General features: G+C 43.2%; 1 protein-coding gene across 12 annotated transcripts in view; it reads left to right on the forward strand.

Annotated features, from left to right (window-relative positions):
- Window positions 1-17,316, forward strand: part of TEAD1 (TEA domain transcription factor 1) — a 258,092-nt gene that overhangs the window by 172,505 nt on the left and 68,271 nt on the right. For 9 of the 12 annotated variants that reach the window (XM_081278676.1, XM_081278666.1, XM_081278675.1 and 6 more), the window contains 3 exons: window positions 11,295-11,359; window positions 13,863-13,925; window positions 14,015-14,077. In XM_081278676.1, coding sequence (XP_081134802.1) covers window positions 11,295-11,359; window positions 13,863-13,925; window positions 14,015-14,077 — 191 coding nt within the window. Of the gene's footprint in view, window positions 1-11,294; window positions 11,360-13,862; window positions 13,944-14,014; window positions 14,078-17,316 lie in introns of all 12 variants that reach the window. The other 3 variants (XM_081278672.1, XM_081278674.1, XM_081278671.1) reach the window with 2 other exon arrangements.

Consider the following 17,316-nt stretch of genomic DNA (forward strand, 5'->3'; position numbering starts at 1 on the left):
TATTGTTTAGCAGTTACAGGAGTTAAGTGTTAATTCTTCTGGGAAGAGTTACGTTTTTATGCGGAGAACCAAGTTCTGCAAGTCCAGTGGTACTGAATGCAGTGCCTCCAGCCTACCCAGAGAGATAATTTTACACTCTGTCACAAATTTTAAGAAATATGGCCACAGTAAGTTCTGGTAAAAAAACCCAATTCCTGCTATTTTATTCAGTGAATAATCCATTTCAAATTAAAAGATTACTGTACTAAGAAAGTAGCTTGCATACTGACCTCGTGATGTTAATATGCCACAATAAAGTGCATCTTTTACTTGGAGACAATTTTGATGGTCATGCAATTTTGAAAATTGAGGGTGATGCAAAGATTTTGAAAATATTTTCAGTGTAACATGGAGAAGATGTTCAATTTCAACTTCATTGAAAACAAGGAGCATTGTAGGTTTATACTAGATGCCAAGTGGTATGTGTCCTAAACTTATTTTTTATTTGTAGATGGACACAATAACTTTATTTTATTTATTTGTTTGTTTGTTTTTATGTGGTGCTGAGGATCGAACCCAGTGCTTCACATTTGCTAGGTAGGCACTCTACCATTGCTACAAACCCAGCCCCAGAAAACCTTTTTAGTCCTTCTTTAGGAACTTATGTATCAGTTCAAAGAAGGAAAACATGCAAGCCCAGTGCAATGACATCGCATAATAGTTATAGGATCCTTTTACAGCATCTTGAGGTTACCAGAACCTTCACGTTTGTTGTTGCTTTCAGCCTTTCAAAGAGTGAATGCTGTTATTCCCATTATATAGATAGAAAATGAGGTTCAGAGGAGTTTAGCTGCCTAACTCACTCAACTAATAAGTCACCTTTCCTCAGAAGGATCCAGGGTGACATGCATATGAGTAAAAAAAATACAGAAGTCTGACTTGGGGTCTTGGCTTCTGTCCTCAGCACCACGAAAACAAAACAAATCCCCCCCAAACCCCCCAATCTGCAGTATTGTTACCATTAAAGATTCTCCATTAAAGAGCAGTTGTTAGCACTTCTGATGTGTGGATTTCACACTTCTCTGAAGCCAAATCACAAATAAACAGAGTGTTCTTGGAGTTTTTCATTAACAAGACTTTCCTGGGTTAATGTTGAGATTAGGTGTTTTTTTTTTTTTTTGGACCAGGTCCCTAGTACTGTGGCAGGGGTGGGGGTGAGGCAGGAAGAAGGAAAGGGCACGTATAGGTCATGCTTGTGCCATTTTTCACACTTGTGCTGAGAGACCAGAATGAAGGTGTGGAAAATCCTGCCACCTCTCTCTGAAATCCTATTAATGAGAAGGACTTACGGACTTCAGGTGATGTTGGCGATGCTGGCCAGTTATCATAATCTCATTTTAGATCCTATCTTTTGATGTTCTTCATACAGAAGGGGCATGCTCATTCATTTGTTTATTATAAACATTTATCAAGGACTGGGGATGTAGCTCCATGGTAGAGCACTTGCCTAATGTGTGTGTGAGGCCCTGGGTTCCATCCTCAGTACCACCACAACAAAAACAACAACAGAAAACATTTGTTGAGCATCTGCTTAGTAGGTGCCAGATCTGGGGCCAGAGAGAACCAGATGGATGCTTTTCCTAGAGCAGTACCTGTTCTAAGAGGGGATGAACAGTCCTAGGGATAAGTAACTGCAGCCAGCCCACCAGGGGTGTGTGCTCAGGACTTGAGGGTACAGAGAAGGAACTGAGAAATTCAATTTGGGTGGCTCCCAGACTTCCCTGGGTATGTGTGGGGGTGATTCCAGCTGGGGCTTACAGGGATGAATAGGAATGCAGGTGAAGAAGAAGGGAATGATCGATGGAGGGGAAATAGCTGCAGAAGGCAGAGGTGTGTGGGAAAACACAATGATTTTGCAAACTCCTATGAAGCTCCTAGTCTGGAGTTGAGGAGTCCTATACAGCAGTGCACTGAGGTATTTTTCTTATAGTGGATGAGGTCCTCCTGATGTTAGAAGGCCAAATTAGTCACAAGTGGACCCGAAAGAGATGAAGAATAAGAAATGTCGGGAAGAAACACTGCCCTGAGAGCCTGTGGATTGGGGTCTGTTTAGGTCACATTTGGGGACAGCAAGTTCAGATTCCATTCAATGCCATACACACCTTGAGGTGTGGGATTCCAAGATGCTGGAGGCACTGAGCTGACTCGTGGATGCTCACAGTCGGTTGCACAAGGCACTCTGGTGAGAGCCAGCTTGTAGGCAGGGCCCTGGCGCAGGAGGAAGTGGAGAACTGTGCTGACTCTCATGCTCCTTCCCTAGCCTGAGCCAAGCCCTCATCCCTTTCTTTACCTACGGTATCTTTTGTTTCATTTTGCTTTATAAAATCATGGTCTCTCCCAGCCACTGGCCCATGAGGTGAGCTCCAATCACCCAGCTCCCAGGCTCACACCTCCCCACTTACACTAATGTCAGGTGCATATTCCAGGCACGTTTCAGGTAGCGTTTCATGGAGGACATAACATCTGCACTGGACCTGGAAGGATGTTGATTGATTATCTTAAGGGGCACTTTTGCGGTTGAGTAAGACTGTAGGAGGGCAGCATGGGTTCAGGGAACAGGAAGCTATGTGTGTGATGTGGCTAGCTGGTCCACAGTAGGGGCCAGATAGTGAGATAACATTGGATACCACACTAAAGTAGTTTATGCCTTTAGACTATAGGAAATGAGGAGTCATTGAAGGTCTTAGATCAGGGGAGTCACTAACCTGGAGCTGTTTCAGGAAACTCTTGTTAGGTACAAAGAAGAATGGTTGAGGGCATAGTGAAAATATTACAACGAGTCAAACTATTCACCTGTTAAAAGGTGACTGTATGGCATATATTTATTGCTTTGTAGCAAATGAGCCATTAGAAAACTTCGTATTTAATTTTGTTGTAGACATAGTTGCAACACAGAGAACTTCTGTCCAACGTTGGAGGTGTTGTATTCAGTATATAACCTTAGACTTTTTACTTGCTTGTCCCTTTTCAACCCTTGTAATCCAATGCAAATGTGTAGTGGGTAAACTGGCCTGCTAAGATGGAGAACACAGTGTTTTATGGAACTGTCACTTGATAATGTTATCAGGGCCATTGACGGATACAAATTCCCTAGAAGGTGGAGCTTGAATTATTGCCAGGCATTTTACAGGGATTCCAGACAGAAATTCAGACTGAACGGGGTTAATACAGCTTTCTTCTGTATTTTTTTTTCTTCCAGAGCTGTTCTTTATGTGCCCCTGGGCGAATGTGGAGCAGTTATCTCAGAGTTGTCACTGCTCACCTCCTGAAACCCATCCGTCCTTTCTGTAAACCTTTAGTTCTGGAACATGCAGTGCTCACCCCTGACAACCCAGAACAGGCTGCCTGCCCCTTTCTGGTGATTTTCCACATTGGCCTGAGTTTCAGTCAATGATTTATATTGGGATTAACTGAGGCACTGGCCCCACAGCTTCCTCATGGGCGATGCTCAGGACAGATTCTGTGCTCTTTTTCACGCACTTTTCCTTGCCCTCTAGCCTCACGGCCTCTCCTGCTGATTTCCACCCCTCCTTTGAGTTCTTCGGTTTAGTTAGAACCTACTGAGGATCCACTGTGTTCTCACCACCATGGCACTTTGATGAGCTGAACTCCAGCTCCACCCGATCCCTGGGGGAGCTTCCTGTCTGGCAGCTGGGGGGTCGGGTGTTTAAACAGACCCTGGTAGCTGGGTGCTGTGAATGAGCCCTGGGCGGCTGTGAGAGCACACAGTGGGAGCACACAGTGGGAGCATCCCGCCTGTTCTTCCAGGTGAGCTCTCAAATGGCCCTTGGTGGTGGCAACTTTCTACTCCCCTAATTCTAGCATGTCACTTGCCCCCAGCCATGTACATACAGTTGGTGTCTGACTGGCAGGTGGCTGGCTAGCCCTGGCAGACCTCTCTTCTTTCCCAATGTTGCTGGGGACAAGATGCAGTGGCAGCAGTGTGAAAGAAATGGCTAATTTTTAACTCCTCACAAGTCAGTTGGTTAATAAAGATCACGTCCTGCCTGCTCAGATTGGCCCCCCACCCCCAGGTCTTCAGGAGAATGTTTGGATGGCTTCATTGAACAAACACCACCCCCCTCCTATAGACCTCGCCCTGGCTGGTAACACTTGGTTTGCTACCATTTACCCCGCATCTGTGAATTCTGATTGTCGCCTTTTTGTACCCTAAGATATTTTTTCTCTTCAGCTAATGAGTTGGGTCCTGTGGCTAGCAACTCTTCGAACACCATCTTACTAGAAAAGTCCTCCACAGTGCTGTCTCCGTGTTTCATGCTGCTGCTGGCATGGGAGGACAGCGCCACTGGGGTGGCCGTGCCCCGTGGTCACGTCACCTTGCGGAGGCATCTGTCTTTTCTTGTGCCTATTGGGTCCTCTTTTCTCTTTGTACTTCATGATGATCCCGTGACAGCCCAGATCGTAGGGATGTGGGAGCCTCTTTTGTGCTGTGATGGAGGATGTCCTCCACAAACGGCTGCCTGGGAAGGGAGGGCCGAGAAGAGATGCATGTGGTCATGTCGAGGGGAAGGGAGGCCTGGAGGACTTTTCCAGCTCAAAGACTCAAGAAGGACAAGGCAGGTGGAATCCAGGCGTGCAGGACCAAGGGCATTCAGGCCATGAGAGCCATTGTTCACACAACACAGAGCTTTGAAGGCTCAAGGTGTTGATAGAGGACATTCTAGTAGCCTGATAGCCTTTGGGACTGTGTTAGAATCTGGGGGGTGGGATGGGGTGGCAGGAGCCCATTGCAGCTGTAGCAGCGCAGTCTGTTGACACAGTGTGTTCTAGCAATCCTGAGAAGCTCTGGCTTTCTCTCTGATTTTCAGACTTTTAATATGGAAAGAAGGGGTGGGGAATCTTGGCACAGCTATCCCGGCTCATGAGGGAGGACCTCAGAGTACAGGAGCTAGAGCCCCTTCCCCAGGCTCAGGGCAGCTCAGGCCATGCAGGGGTGAATTTGCCTCAGAACTGGCTGTGGCCAGGAAAGAGGAACGTTCCTTTTGCTGTTGCTTTCTTTGTGGCTCCCTGACTCCATTCAATTACAAAGTAGCTCTTACACTGTTAAAGCTGAGTGTCTCTGGGCTACAATTTCTAGCCACAGACCCTACATTTGCTGTGCCTCAAACATGACCTTGAGGCCACATCCCATTACACTCACAGCCCACAACAACGTTAACCAGTCTTCTGTCTGGGGAAGGCAAGCCCAGTGCAGACTCCATGCCTTTCTGCCAGTCTCCCTGTCCTGCCCCTTTAGGAAGAGATTTCATGGCAACCCAGGATGCTGGAGAAGCCAGGGATGGGCTCACTTTCAGCTGTGTCCTGCTGTTTAGGAGAAAGGAAAGATCAAATCAAATTGAGGTCACAGTGCCCCGTGAGGATGGTGGAACCATAGTGGCAGGCCAGGTCCTGTTGGTCTTCTGAGGAGCAAGGACAGCTGCAGAATCTGACTTGAAGAAGAATGCTGCTCCTTTGGCACTAGAAATTTCATGCTCCAGAGAAGCTATAGAATGGTGACACCCTGTGGTGAAGTGTGACATGGTCACTCAGCTCTATAAGGGATTATACTATATTCAGAGAGGTAACGAAGGATATGAACCAGAAATACTGTGAATGTCAAGATTGACCTGGAGAAATTGTGGGTGGTGGGCTAAGGAGCTTGAGTGTCAGGAGACCATAGTTGTTGTTGTTGTTTTTACCATGCTGGCAACTTATTTTGAAATGCAGCAAACAACATCTAAATAAGATGGCTTGAGCAGAGTATTGGACAGATGGGAGGAAAGGTGACAGAGCAAGAATAGAAAAAGTGAATATAGGTTGAACATCCTCAAGCCAGATATTTGAAATGCTCCAAAATCAAAAATAAATTGTGAGTGCCAACTTAAGTGGAAAATTCCACATCGGATCTCATACAACAGGTTGTAGATAAAACACAGGTGCACTAAAAATAATGTGTAAAATTACCTTCAGGCTGTGTAAGGTGTGTATGTGAAACATAGATGAAATTCATGTTTAGACACATGTCCTGTCCTCAAGATACTCGTTATGGATATGTACATTTTCCAAAATACAAAACCCCCAAATTCAAAATACTTTCAGTTCCCAGCATTTCAGATGAGGGATATTCAACCTGTGGTAGAATCTAGATGGGGAATATAGTGTTTAGCGTAAATTTTTTTTCTGTATGTCTAAAATATTTCATGATAAAATGTGGGAGGAAATGTAACCTGTTGTTAAGGGCCTGGGTTATGTTCCAGTACTGTGGGAAAGCCTTTCTAGATTTTTGAAATTGCTTGTGATCTGTTATCCAGGCATATTCCAGAAAGTCTTTGAAGGCAATAGCTGCCACTGGGTGTGTGAAGCTGATTTGCTGTCTGGTTGTAGCCCTTGTATGAGACAGTGAACCTGTTGTGGGCAGGCATGCTGTCTTCTTTTGTTATACATCCTTCCCTGATTCACCAAAGAGGTATGATAGAAAGCACGGAGGAGATCATCCCTGAGTGATGCAAGATTGGCTTAAGAAAGTAGCAATTAACTTGAAAATTGACCTTGTTTAAAGTCATTTTTTGTAATATAAGGCTTACTGGATTAAGCATGTATATGCTTGTGTATGAGAGGGGGGGGCTCACACGCATGTTCATGTGTGCATACACAAGAAGAATTGGAGAAGCAAGGGTTAAAATTTCTAACATCTAAAATTGGAATTGTGGCTGCAAACCAAGATCATGCTGTGCAGGCTAGAGACCCCTCCCCAGTTACTGGTTGGTGTTGCTGAGTCTCTGCTCTTGGTCAGGGAATTCTGCACCTTAGTAACATGATTCAAATTCAGGGCTATATAGACCACTGCATTTAGAGAGCAGGACTGTAGAAACGCAAATAGGTCTCAGGGTGTCCGATCATAACTTAATTGATATTGCTAATATATTTGCAATCTAAGCAATGAAAAAGATATTCTAAAATTGTTTGGAACACTACACTTGTTTCTCTAATGTGTAAGTATATCTTAATTCTGGGAAGATTTAGAACTAGACCCAGCAAATTTTAATAGACTCAAAGCCATACCATTGATAGCTTTTATTTAAAGGATTTTGTATATTTGCTACTTTAAGAAATTATTTAAAATAATTTGATCTTGATAACAGGCTAACTTGTACTTCCAAATTAAAATGTTCAATGAAGTTATTAATTTAGATTACGAGAGTTGAAATCTTATTAGTTTTTTTAGAAGCAATATTAGAGCATTAGAGAAAATGTATTAGGTTTCTATGAGTCAAGAATGGGCTTTCTTAGTTAAAACAGGCAATTCTAATATTTAAAATAATTACTATTCATGCCTTGAAATGTGGTATGAAAGAAAGAACACAAGTGATTGAAGGGTGGTCTTGCTCATCTAAAGAACAGGCTTATGAGAGTTGAGATGAGCTTTCAAGAAAATGTGGCTATGTTGACTACTCAGGGCCCGTTGTAGAAATAGTGAACTTTTTTTGGGCGGGGAGGGGTGTGTGTGTGCTGGAGATTGAACCCAGGACCTCGTGCATGCAAGGCAAGCACTCAACCAACTGAGCTATATCCCCAGCCCTAGAAATAGTGATTTTTTTTTTTACAAGTGATTTAGTTAAAGTGTGATTAAAGTATGATCTTGTCTAGGGCTGGGGATGTGGCTCAAGCGGTAGCACGCTCGCCTGGTGTGCATGCGGCCCGGGTTCGATCCTCAGCACCACATACAAACAAAGATGTTGTGTCCGCCGAGAACTAAAAAGTAAATATTAAAAATTAAAAAAAAAAGTATGATCTTGTCTAACTCCAGAAGGTTCCATTAGCATAGTCTACAGGCTATACCTGGCTGTCCATGATATTGATCTTATTCAACAAAATGCCATTAAAAAATGAGAATAGTTGTATAGGTTATATGTCTCTTCTATTAAGCATTTTCTGTCTGCATTCATAGAAAATAAACAAGTTTGGGGCAGGAGACCTCCCCCCCCCACCCCGGCCCCCAGTCTGGATAAGGTTCAGATGAAATTGCATGTCATACAGAGCCCTGGATTTATTTCCTCTTGGCCACTCAGACAGCCCTGAACAGGGAGCATAGTGCAGCCTGAGCTGGAGGATGCTTGCCTTGTCTGCAGACATTGTCTTCTAGGTCTGGCTTCTGGTAATTAGGCACTCCTAGCTAGGCTTTGCTGTCAGTGAGCCTTTGAGACAAATTGCAAAATCTGTACAGCCATTTGAGAGATGGACAAGTAGACCTGATGACACTACAGGAGATATTGGTAGTTCTCAAAAGTCAGAAAGAGAGTGCTTATCAAAGCAATCCTGGAAACTGAATTTTGGAGGTCTTTACCCTTAAAGGGTACATTTAGTTACAGAATGAGACCTGAGAAGATTTTGACAGGCTGAAATGATAGACTGAAAGACTGAATTTAACAGGATGAAATGTAGTAGAAATAAACGTAAGGTTTTGCATTTGGCTCTGAAAAATACCAGCTATGTATAAAAAGACTGGGAGCAATGGTATGGAGGTATCTGAGGAGTAGCCCATATGAACAGGACTTAGAAGTCCCAAGTTTATCATGATCCTTAAAAATCTAACACAGTGTTAGGCTGCATTTACAGAGGTAGAATGTTTTAGGAAGAGGAGGTAATAAGCGTACTTTGCTGTCATAGCAGGATTATTATGGAGTCCTGAATTCCAGGCTCTGAAAGGAAAGTAGACGAGAGATGATCACGGGATGGTATCTGGGAATGTCCCAAAGCCTTTCACAGTTATCAAAGGAATAGAAGTTTAGCATGTGTGTAGCTCCAGGAGGAATTGAGCAGTTATTGATATTCGAAAGGCAGCTAGGCACATGAAGGACTAGCCTTATTCTTGTTACGAGGAATAAGAAGGACTTGAGGATGAAAGTTACAGGAAGCCCAAATAAATAAGATCATTTTATTCTTAAACATATTTCAAGATACTTCTTCAGTTCGCAGAAGTGCTGACTTTGGCTTATGCAGATTTGGAATTTCAGGGTGGGAGTGTATGACTCATTTTCTACCTCCAAGAATCCATGATTTATTTGCCTTCTGGTGATGACCATGTCCTGCACAATCCTAACATGGGCAGGAGGTGGGCAGGGAGTGCCATGATTATAGGACATTCTGGGCAGTGCTGGAGACTGGAATCTCAGACACAACGTCCATGTGCATACTGTCGTGGTGATCCTCATCCGTGTCCTTCTTTGTTGACTCTGCTGGGGAGATCTGGGGACATGGTTACTCCTTCATAAGGCTGTTATTTCCCTTTTCAGTCTTTGTGTACTTGCAGGGTACAAGGGGGATCCTGGGGAGCAAGACACAGTTCTTGCCCTCTTGGCGTGTGCATTATAGCTGGGAAGTTAGAACACAAATGACATAGCCAGCTCTGCCATTCGGACTGTAGCCACAGAGTGGAACATGTCAGGAGGGAGAAATGCAGGTTGTGCTGCCGTGGATTGCAGGTAGAGCAAGAAAGCCAAACCCCTTTGGGTGGTTCAAGACTTCCTGAGGGGTGGACCTGGAAGGAGAACTGGACTCCAGCTTGACAGCCCCCTGGCGGGCAATAAGCATGTGAAGGAATGCTGCAGCCCAAAGGAGTTCTCATTAGGATGGAATTGATTAGTCCATCAAGACCTCTGTTTTCAATTTTGTGAGGATTCCAAGGAAATTGACCCAGGTCCATTAAAATAGTTTGGAAATAATAATCCAGAGCTTATATAATATTAATATTACTATATTATAACAATCCTATTGTACTATAATTATGTTATTATATAATTATATTACATATTATACTACATATATTTAAGTTTTATAGGTGTTCCACAACATCTGGGACAGTGGGACGAAATAGGTTACAGGCAGCCAAAAGCAGTGCTGTGAAGTGAGAGTTTTCCATTTATTGCACAGAGTATGTAAAAATATTTTCAGTTCCTAGTGCAAAAGTTGAAGTCATAAGTTGGACCCTCTTGAAGGCCCCACATCTTGCAGTGTGGGCTTTTATTTCACATGGGATCTTAGTAAATACGTTTCTCTGCTAGCCTCTGGGGCTGTATTTTCCTATTATAGTTCTTCCAAGTTAAGTTCTCTGTGTAACTTCTCAGCCTCCTGGTCAGGTAGAGATGGCAGGTTTTTGTTTACTTTTAGGTAGGGGTGTGTGTGTGTGTATGCGTGTGTGTTTTAAACCCAAAAAGGTTCTAAAGCTTGGAGTTTGTCGGGTTTCCACTGGCACAATTGTGTGCCATTAGTTACTGCTTTCACTCTGCTCAGCTTCTTGTCACTGTAGGGCTTCTGTGGCCACAGGGATTCATTCTCTTGTGGCAATAATGACTTTCACTGGACATATCTACAGGGAGGAGCCCTGATGAGGGATGAGGAGGAAAATGAACCTGAAAATTAAAAGACTAAAACGGAACTGGATTTGTTTACTTCCAGACTAATCCTTTATATTTGTTACTTTTCGAAGTGACTACCCATTTATTTTATTTTATTTTATTTTATTTTATTTTATTTTATTTTATTTTATTTTATTTTTTGACCCTCCTTGAGACAACTTCTCTTGGTTTCTGCGATCATTCTCCCAGTTTCCCTCCCTCTTCTCTGGCTGCTTCTGCTCATTCTCATTCATCTTACTCTCTCTCCTTTTAATATGGTTGTTTCCCAGGGTTTTCTTTTTTTTTTTTTTATTTTTTATTTCTCGGCGGACACAACATCTTTGTTTGCATGAACATCTTTGTTTGTATGTGGTGCTGAGGATCGAACCCAGGCCGCACACATGCCAGGCCAGCACGCTACCGCTTGAGCCACTTCCCCAGCCCCATGACTACCCATTTAGATGCAAACAAAAAGGCACAGTTTACAAAGATCCATTTCTGGCCTCAACAGAGCAAAAGTTTAAAATTAAGTGCCCTTTCTCTTTATTTCCCCTAGTAGATATTTTTTCAAAGAATCCTACTGAAAAAAAAATTGTAGTTGTAGATGGGCAGCGTGACTTTTATTTTATTTGCTTATTTTTGTATGTGGATCCAGCCCAGTGCCTCACGTGTGCCAGGCAAGAACTCTGCCACTGAGCCCGAGCCCCAGCCCCAGCCCATACTGATTTTTTTTTCTTCTTTCTATCATGAATAAACTCCTAGGTGTAATTTTAAAATTCTTGATGCTGATTTCTGGCTTTTAGGGGCATGCATGTGTGTTGGTATGTGACCCACCTCACTGGAAATGCTTCTTTCTTTCAGGTAGGAATGAACTGATAGCCAGATACATCAAACTCAGGACAGGGAAGACGAGGACCAGAAAGCAGGTACAGTAACCATCCTGGGAGTTGTGCATGTCCGCGAATGGCCCCAGGAGGCATCTGGCTGCAGTGGCTGCTGTGCTTTGGCTCCTAGGAGCCCCAGTCCCAGTTCCCTGTAAGGACATCAGCATTGTAGGTGTTTCAAATTGGCTGTTTTCACTGTTCATCATTTCAGTGACCCTTGAGTATGTGGTCTCTCAAGTTCTTTTCATTTGATGTGGGAAAGTTTCTGTGCGAAGGACAGTGTCTCCGCTGTCCCTATGCTGTATTTCAAAGCTGGCATTTCTTTCCCATAACATGTATCTGTCAACATTGCAAAAGCTGCAGGTGTAACTACACCTGCAAGTCATGCAATTTTGAGATTTTGTGCACTGTAATATCCTGGAGCAATTACATATTAGTCATCCTTTCAATGCAAAAGTAACGCTGGCAGCCTTGAGTATCGGCCCAAGCGTGATACTGAATGATGTGCATCCAGGGCACTGTTACTTAAGCAATGGCTTTTTGTCAGTAGCTGCCGTGACTGAAATGAAGTTACAACTTAAATACCTCTGTGCAGGGCAGGGGCAGGGATTCTCCTCTGCCCTTTGCCAGGGCTCTGCCTTCCCTGGCCCTTTCAGATGTAAAGCAGCCCAAATCACTGATGTGACCCAGTTCAGAACTGGAATGGATGAGAAGTTAGTTAGTGTTTAACTGAAAACAGAAAGAGAGAAAGGAAAACAGAAAAAACATCTCATGGGTGAGTTATTAACAACAACAAAAAAAAATTGTTTTTTCAAGTGTTGACCTATGCTGAATGATATGGCACAACTTTATAAAATGTAGTTTGCCAGGTGTGGTGGCGCACGCCTATAATCCCAGCAACTTGGGAGGCTGAGATGGGAGGATCGTAAGTTTGTAGCCAACCTGGGCAACTTGAATCCCGTCTTTAAAAAAAATAATAATAATCAAACAAAAAATACAAGCTAAGCTGTGGTCTCACATTACCACCAAGCAACAGCCGGTTCCCTTCCCAATGAGGGGTTTTGTGAGTGTTGGTGAGGGGCTGAGGCCTTTTCCTGGGAATGCTCCATGTACCCCCAGGGCCTGTGCTGACTCAGCACAAGGGGGTGGCTGCCTGCCAGCACAGAGGCAGGGCATTGTCTACTTGGGGGATGTCCCCCCACGGTGGCCCTCATCAATTCAGAGAATCACAGAGGAACAAAATTCGGGTGAAAACAAATAACAGCAGGAGCCAGATGGAGGGGTGAAAAGGATGGGGGAGTCCCTGCTTCTCTGTACTTAAAAAAAAAAAGTACAAAAGAAAATTGAATAATTGAAATGCAAAGACATTTAAAGATCAAAGGATCTTTTATTACCATAAATTCTGTTTTTAGAGTCACTAGAGTTTGAAATGAGTTAATCGCCCTAAAGTCTGAGCCCCTAAACTCCTAAATGGAAGGTTCTGAATTTTGGAGACCGGCAAAGCTAATCCCTTACCTGTTGAAAATGCTGGACCTGGGCTGTCTGCTGGCCGGTGAGCTCTGGTCCTTTGCCTGGTGACCCCCTTCACTGGGGGACTCTTCTAAATTTAACCAAGTCTCATTGAAAGAGATGCAAATTTGTTTACCCAGTGGAATCATTGTGTTTCAGAAGCTGGATTTGGCTACGTTTCCACACCCCGGCATCCTGGGGATGTTTTTAGGCAGCAGTTGGTGATACCTCTCCAATGTGAATTTGTTGTTCAGCAAATCCGTGTGGTTTTCAACCCAGATTTTTAACAGGATGGCTGGCTGGCTGGCTGTATTCACACATTTCGCTTTGTAATAATATGCAAATCCACTTGGCACCCAGTCAATACCCAAAAGAGTGGAAGGATTAAAGATATTTATAAGGGCAAAGAAAAAAAAAAGGAAAAGAAAAAAAAAAAGCTCTGCTAACTGGGTCTTTCCATTTCTCTTTGAAATCTAATTTACATGTCAGTATTATTTTAACATTTGCTACAGAATCCAGAGCTCTTAATGAGATCAGAATACAACCGACAGCTTCAGCTTTTTGATTCTGTACTATGTGCTAATTTATGGATCGTCTCCTCTAAATCGAGAAAAAGGGATTTTCCCTACTGATGCTGAGAAGCTATAAATATTTTCATTTACCACTACTCCCACCTTTTTTTTAAAAATTTTATAAAGAAAGCAATCCTACTCTCCCCCTCTCATCCCTCCCATAATAAGTTTTTCCCAATGCCCGTGATTTTTCCCAGGTAGAAAAACAGAGATGAGCCTCAACTTTGGTCCTGAATCAAGTCACTGCAGTGATGACCCAGTCTGAAAAGCTTAGAGCAGTGCTGGGGGCTTGGTGTCTGGCTGGGACTGTGTATTCCTAACTGCGGAGCTTTGTTGAGATGCAAATAACCTCCCCCCCCCTCCCCACACCCCTCCCGAGGAGTAGCGATTTTATCTTTGATTTCCTTTTTTTGTTTTGTTTTGTTTTGTTTTTTTGTTTCCCCTCATAAACCCGAACAATGTAGGTGTCTAGTCATATACAGGTCTTAGCAAGAAAGAAAGTTCGAGAAATTCAAGCCGCCATTAAGGTACGTCTGGCTTGCCCAGTTGTAGGGGGCTTTTCATCTCCATGGTTACAGGCTTTTCCTTTGTTTTCCTCCCTTCCCCTACCCTGCAGGTGTCTAGTCACATTCAGGTTCTTGCCAGAAGGAAATCTCGTGATTTTCATTCCAAGCTAAAGGTATGCGCTTTTCTGCTTTTTGGCTTGTGGTTGCTATGCATCTCACTTCCTGTTTTCCATGGTGACTGGTGAATGCCTGGTGCTGGGATTCTGGTAACCTAGTTTCCTCGCATGTGAGAGCTGTTTACATTTCTTTGTGTCTAATCTCTCTGTTTCTGTACTAGCCTCACATTAAACTCAATGTGTGGGTGAGAGAAAGAGAGAGAATGAGTGTGTGTGTGTGTGTGTGTGTGTGTGTGTGTGTGTGTGTTTTCCTAATAACAATGCAAATGCAGCAGAGAGCTGGCCTTGATAACTTTTCAGCACAGAAAGACAATTTTTTTTTTTTTTTAAACGCCTTTGAATGTCCACCAAGCAGCCCTTGGCTAGGAGAGCTTTAAAAACAAGAAGTTGGTCCAGAGATGCAGAGTTGATGGAGATGTTATTTTTTAAAAAATTGATTTCCAAAATGATCACAAAATTACTTGTTAGAAATATTTAGAAATTATTTTGATTTGTACTTTTGATGCATTTTTGAGAATACTTATAAAAATACATCTTCTTCATGTATGTCTCTTCCAACATAGAGTATTTTTAGCCAGATTTCTTCCACATTGCTTAGTGTTCTTTTAAAAGTGAATGGCTCTCTTATTAAAAGGAAATTTAAAATGTGGCCTTAAGCAAAAAAGATGGATCTTTGGCATGGAAAAGCTCTTGATCAAACTCATGTTTGCAGTACCAGTTAAAATTTTTTACCCATGCCTCATTTTCCAGTTTCTTAAAACACATTTCATAGCAAAAATGAAGGCATGGACAATTATAAAATAAAAAACCCTCCCTACTTTTCCCCTTCTAAAATTCGCAATAAAACTTGCATGACCTTTGTTTTTCTCTAATGCGTTTTAGAAATGCAAAGGACTTACACTTCACATGAAGGGATTATAGTTTAGAGTAAAAAATAATTTTTAGAGCACATCATTGCTTTTCCCTCCCCCCATACATTAATGAAATTTGTGGTTTTGTTCCACACTGAAAAACAGTGTCATCTCACAGCCCACTGATGAGCACTGGGCCTCTCCCCAAGTCCTCCAACTTTTTTAATGCAGGCAAGGCTGGCTGTGGCAGAGGACTAGAGCTAGGAAGAGCATTTGGTGTGCCCTCTGCAGTGGGCAGCATGCTGGCTCGCTTGCACGTGTGGCTGATGGTGGCTGGCTTGGAGCTGCACTGGCTGAGCAGTTGAAAAACTAAGATAACTTCATAGATTCTGCTTTTTAACCAAAGGTGCGGTACTTTCTATGTGGATGTAACTACCCCAGTATTTGCTCACGTTCTGACTCTGTTTCTAGTTTCTCTGAGCTAATGAATTAATGATGTACAAAGAAGTTTACAGATACCAATTTTGTGTTTTCATCTGAGATGGTCATGCATTGCTTCTGTACTGTGTGTTTCCTCTTTACTCACAGGGGCACACAGCCTTAGGCTGTGGAAGCCCTGTTCAGAGATGAAGGATGCTCTTCTGTTCATAAGAAATCGCCTTGAGATACAGGGAAATTGTTTGATGACTTTATGAATTTTATTCCATGAAAACAATTTTGCAATTGCTCTATACATGTATATATAGACAGAAATTGGTGTAAATCCTGCTTGAGAGTTCAGGCATGGTGCTCATCTTGGTGGGCAATTAGTAACCAACACCCTAGCACAGAATTGGCTGTGCAAATGGGAATGTGAGATGTTGGGTACTGTTAATTATTCCTTTAAAACAAACAAACAAACAAACAAAAACCTGACAAACTTTCTTTCAAGGGTTATGTTTTTTTCTCATCTCTGGAAGCTAGAGAAGAAAAAAGGAAAAAAAGGATGGGGGGTGGTGTCTCATGAAAATAGAAGGGAGTTCAGTGGAGCAAAGGGACCAGGGGGAAAGAGAAGGAGAGGGAGAGGGGAACTACTGGGGCATGATATTGGCCAAATTAAATTGTCATGTTGTGTGCGTGTATGAATATGTAACAATGAATCACCCTATTATGTACAGCTCTAATGACCCAATAAAAGAAAGAGAAGAAAACTTTCCCCACACTTTCCGCACTATCCCACTCTTTGGGGCAGACACAAAGAGGAGGTAGAAGCAGGCTACAGAAAAGCAACTGATACAGCATGTAAGCTCCCAAACTACCTCTGTCTTCTTTTAGATCCTTTCCTTCTTCCCTACCACATTATTCTTGGAACTGGAGTTTTTTTGTTTTTCCATCAGCTAATACGGGTTGAGGGTTCCGGGCATAGAGCTCGTCCTGATGGGAAGTCAGCAGCCAACTTCCTCTACAGTGCTGGCCATGTGAATGGGAATGTGAAACCTAGGGCACACTGGGGTTAGCATAAAGAGCCACAATGAAACGTGCAGGGAATCTTAGGGATGAGCTCACAAAGGATGTGCTTCTGAGTTTGGGAATTAAAAGACAGCAGTTTTATTTCGGTGCAGAGCTTCTTACATGCTCTCTCATTTGAGCTCACTACAATGTGAGACTCGGTCACCCAGCTAATAAGGGGCTAAGGCAGAGTCTGAATTCAAATCCTCCTGAATTCTAAACTACTTTCCTTTGCCGTGGGCTTTCATCTAGTGGAGATGGGAAGATGTTCTCAAGCAGAAGGCGCCATACCAACACACTTTAGATCACGGGTTCTCCCCATGCTCCTTGGAGCTGAGTGTACAGACTTGCTACCAGCTCGCCACTGAGAGCCCATATTTTCCCTTTGAGCAGTTGGCCAGAATTTGGACTTCATTTGGGACTGACACCATAGTGATCATCAGTAATTTAGGGGATGGTCCTGGCTGGAGAACCACTGTGTCACCAACTCGGAGGATGTTGCAACAGTTGTAGGAGAGTGGTGGCTTTTACCTGCTTGATGGCAATATTGCTCCTGCCTCCCGTGGACATTTTTCATCCTTCATCGTCCTGATCAAATGGTACAAGGATGAGCCTCCAGTCTGTTGATTCTTGGAGAGGTTGGGCTCACTGCCCCATCTGCACTCTGGCTGGGTTCTGGTGAGGAGACTGGGAGGAGACTCTTGGAGTTCATCTTGGGGCTGAGAGCCATAGTCTTCTTGGCCTCCCATGCTAACTAAAGAAATAAACTCAAAACACGAACATGAAGTCATCCCAGAAGGCAACAAGGGTAGCTTCTGGGCAAGAAGTTTGGGGTGGCAGAAGTACCCAAGATTACATGACATGCTGTACTTTGCAGAAGAAGATATTGGAGTCTTC

The sequence above is a fragment of the Spermophilus citellus genome (genome assembly GCF_964194105.1).
Source record: "Spermophilus citellus genome assembly, chromosome: 2".
NCBI classification, from domain to species: domain Eukaryota; kingdom Metazoa; phylum Chordata; class Mammalia; order Rodentia; family Sciuridae; genus Spermophilus; species Spermophilus citellus.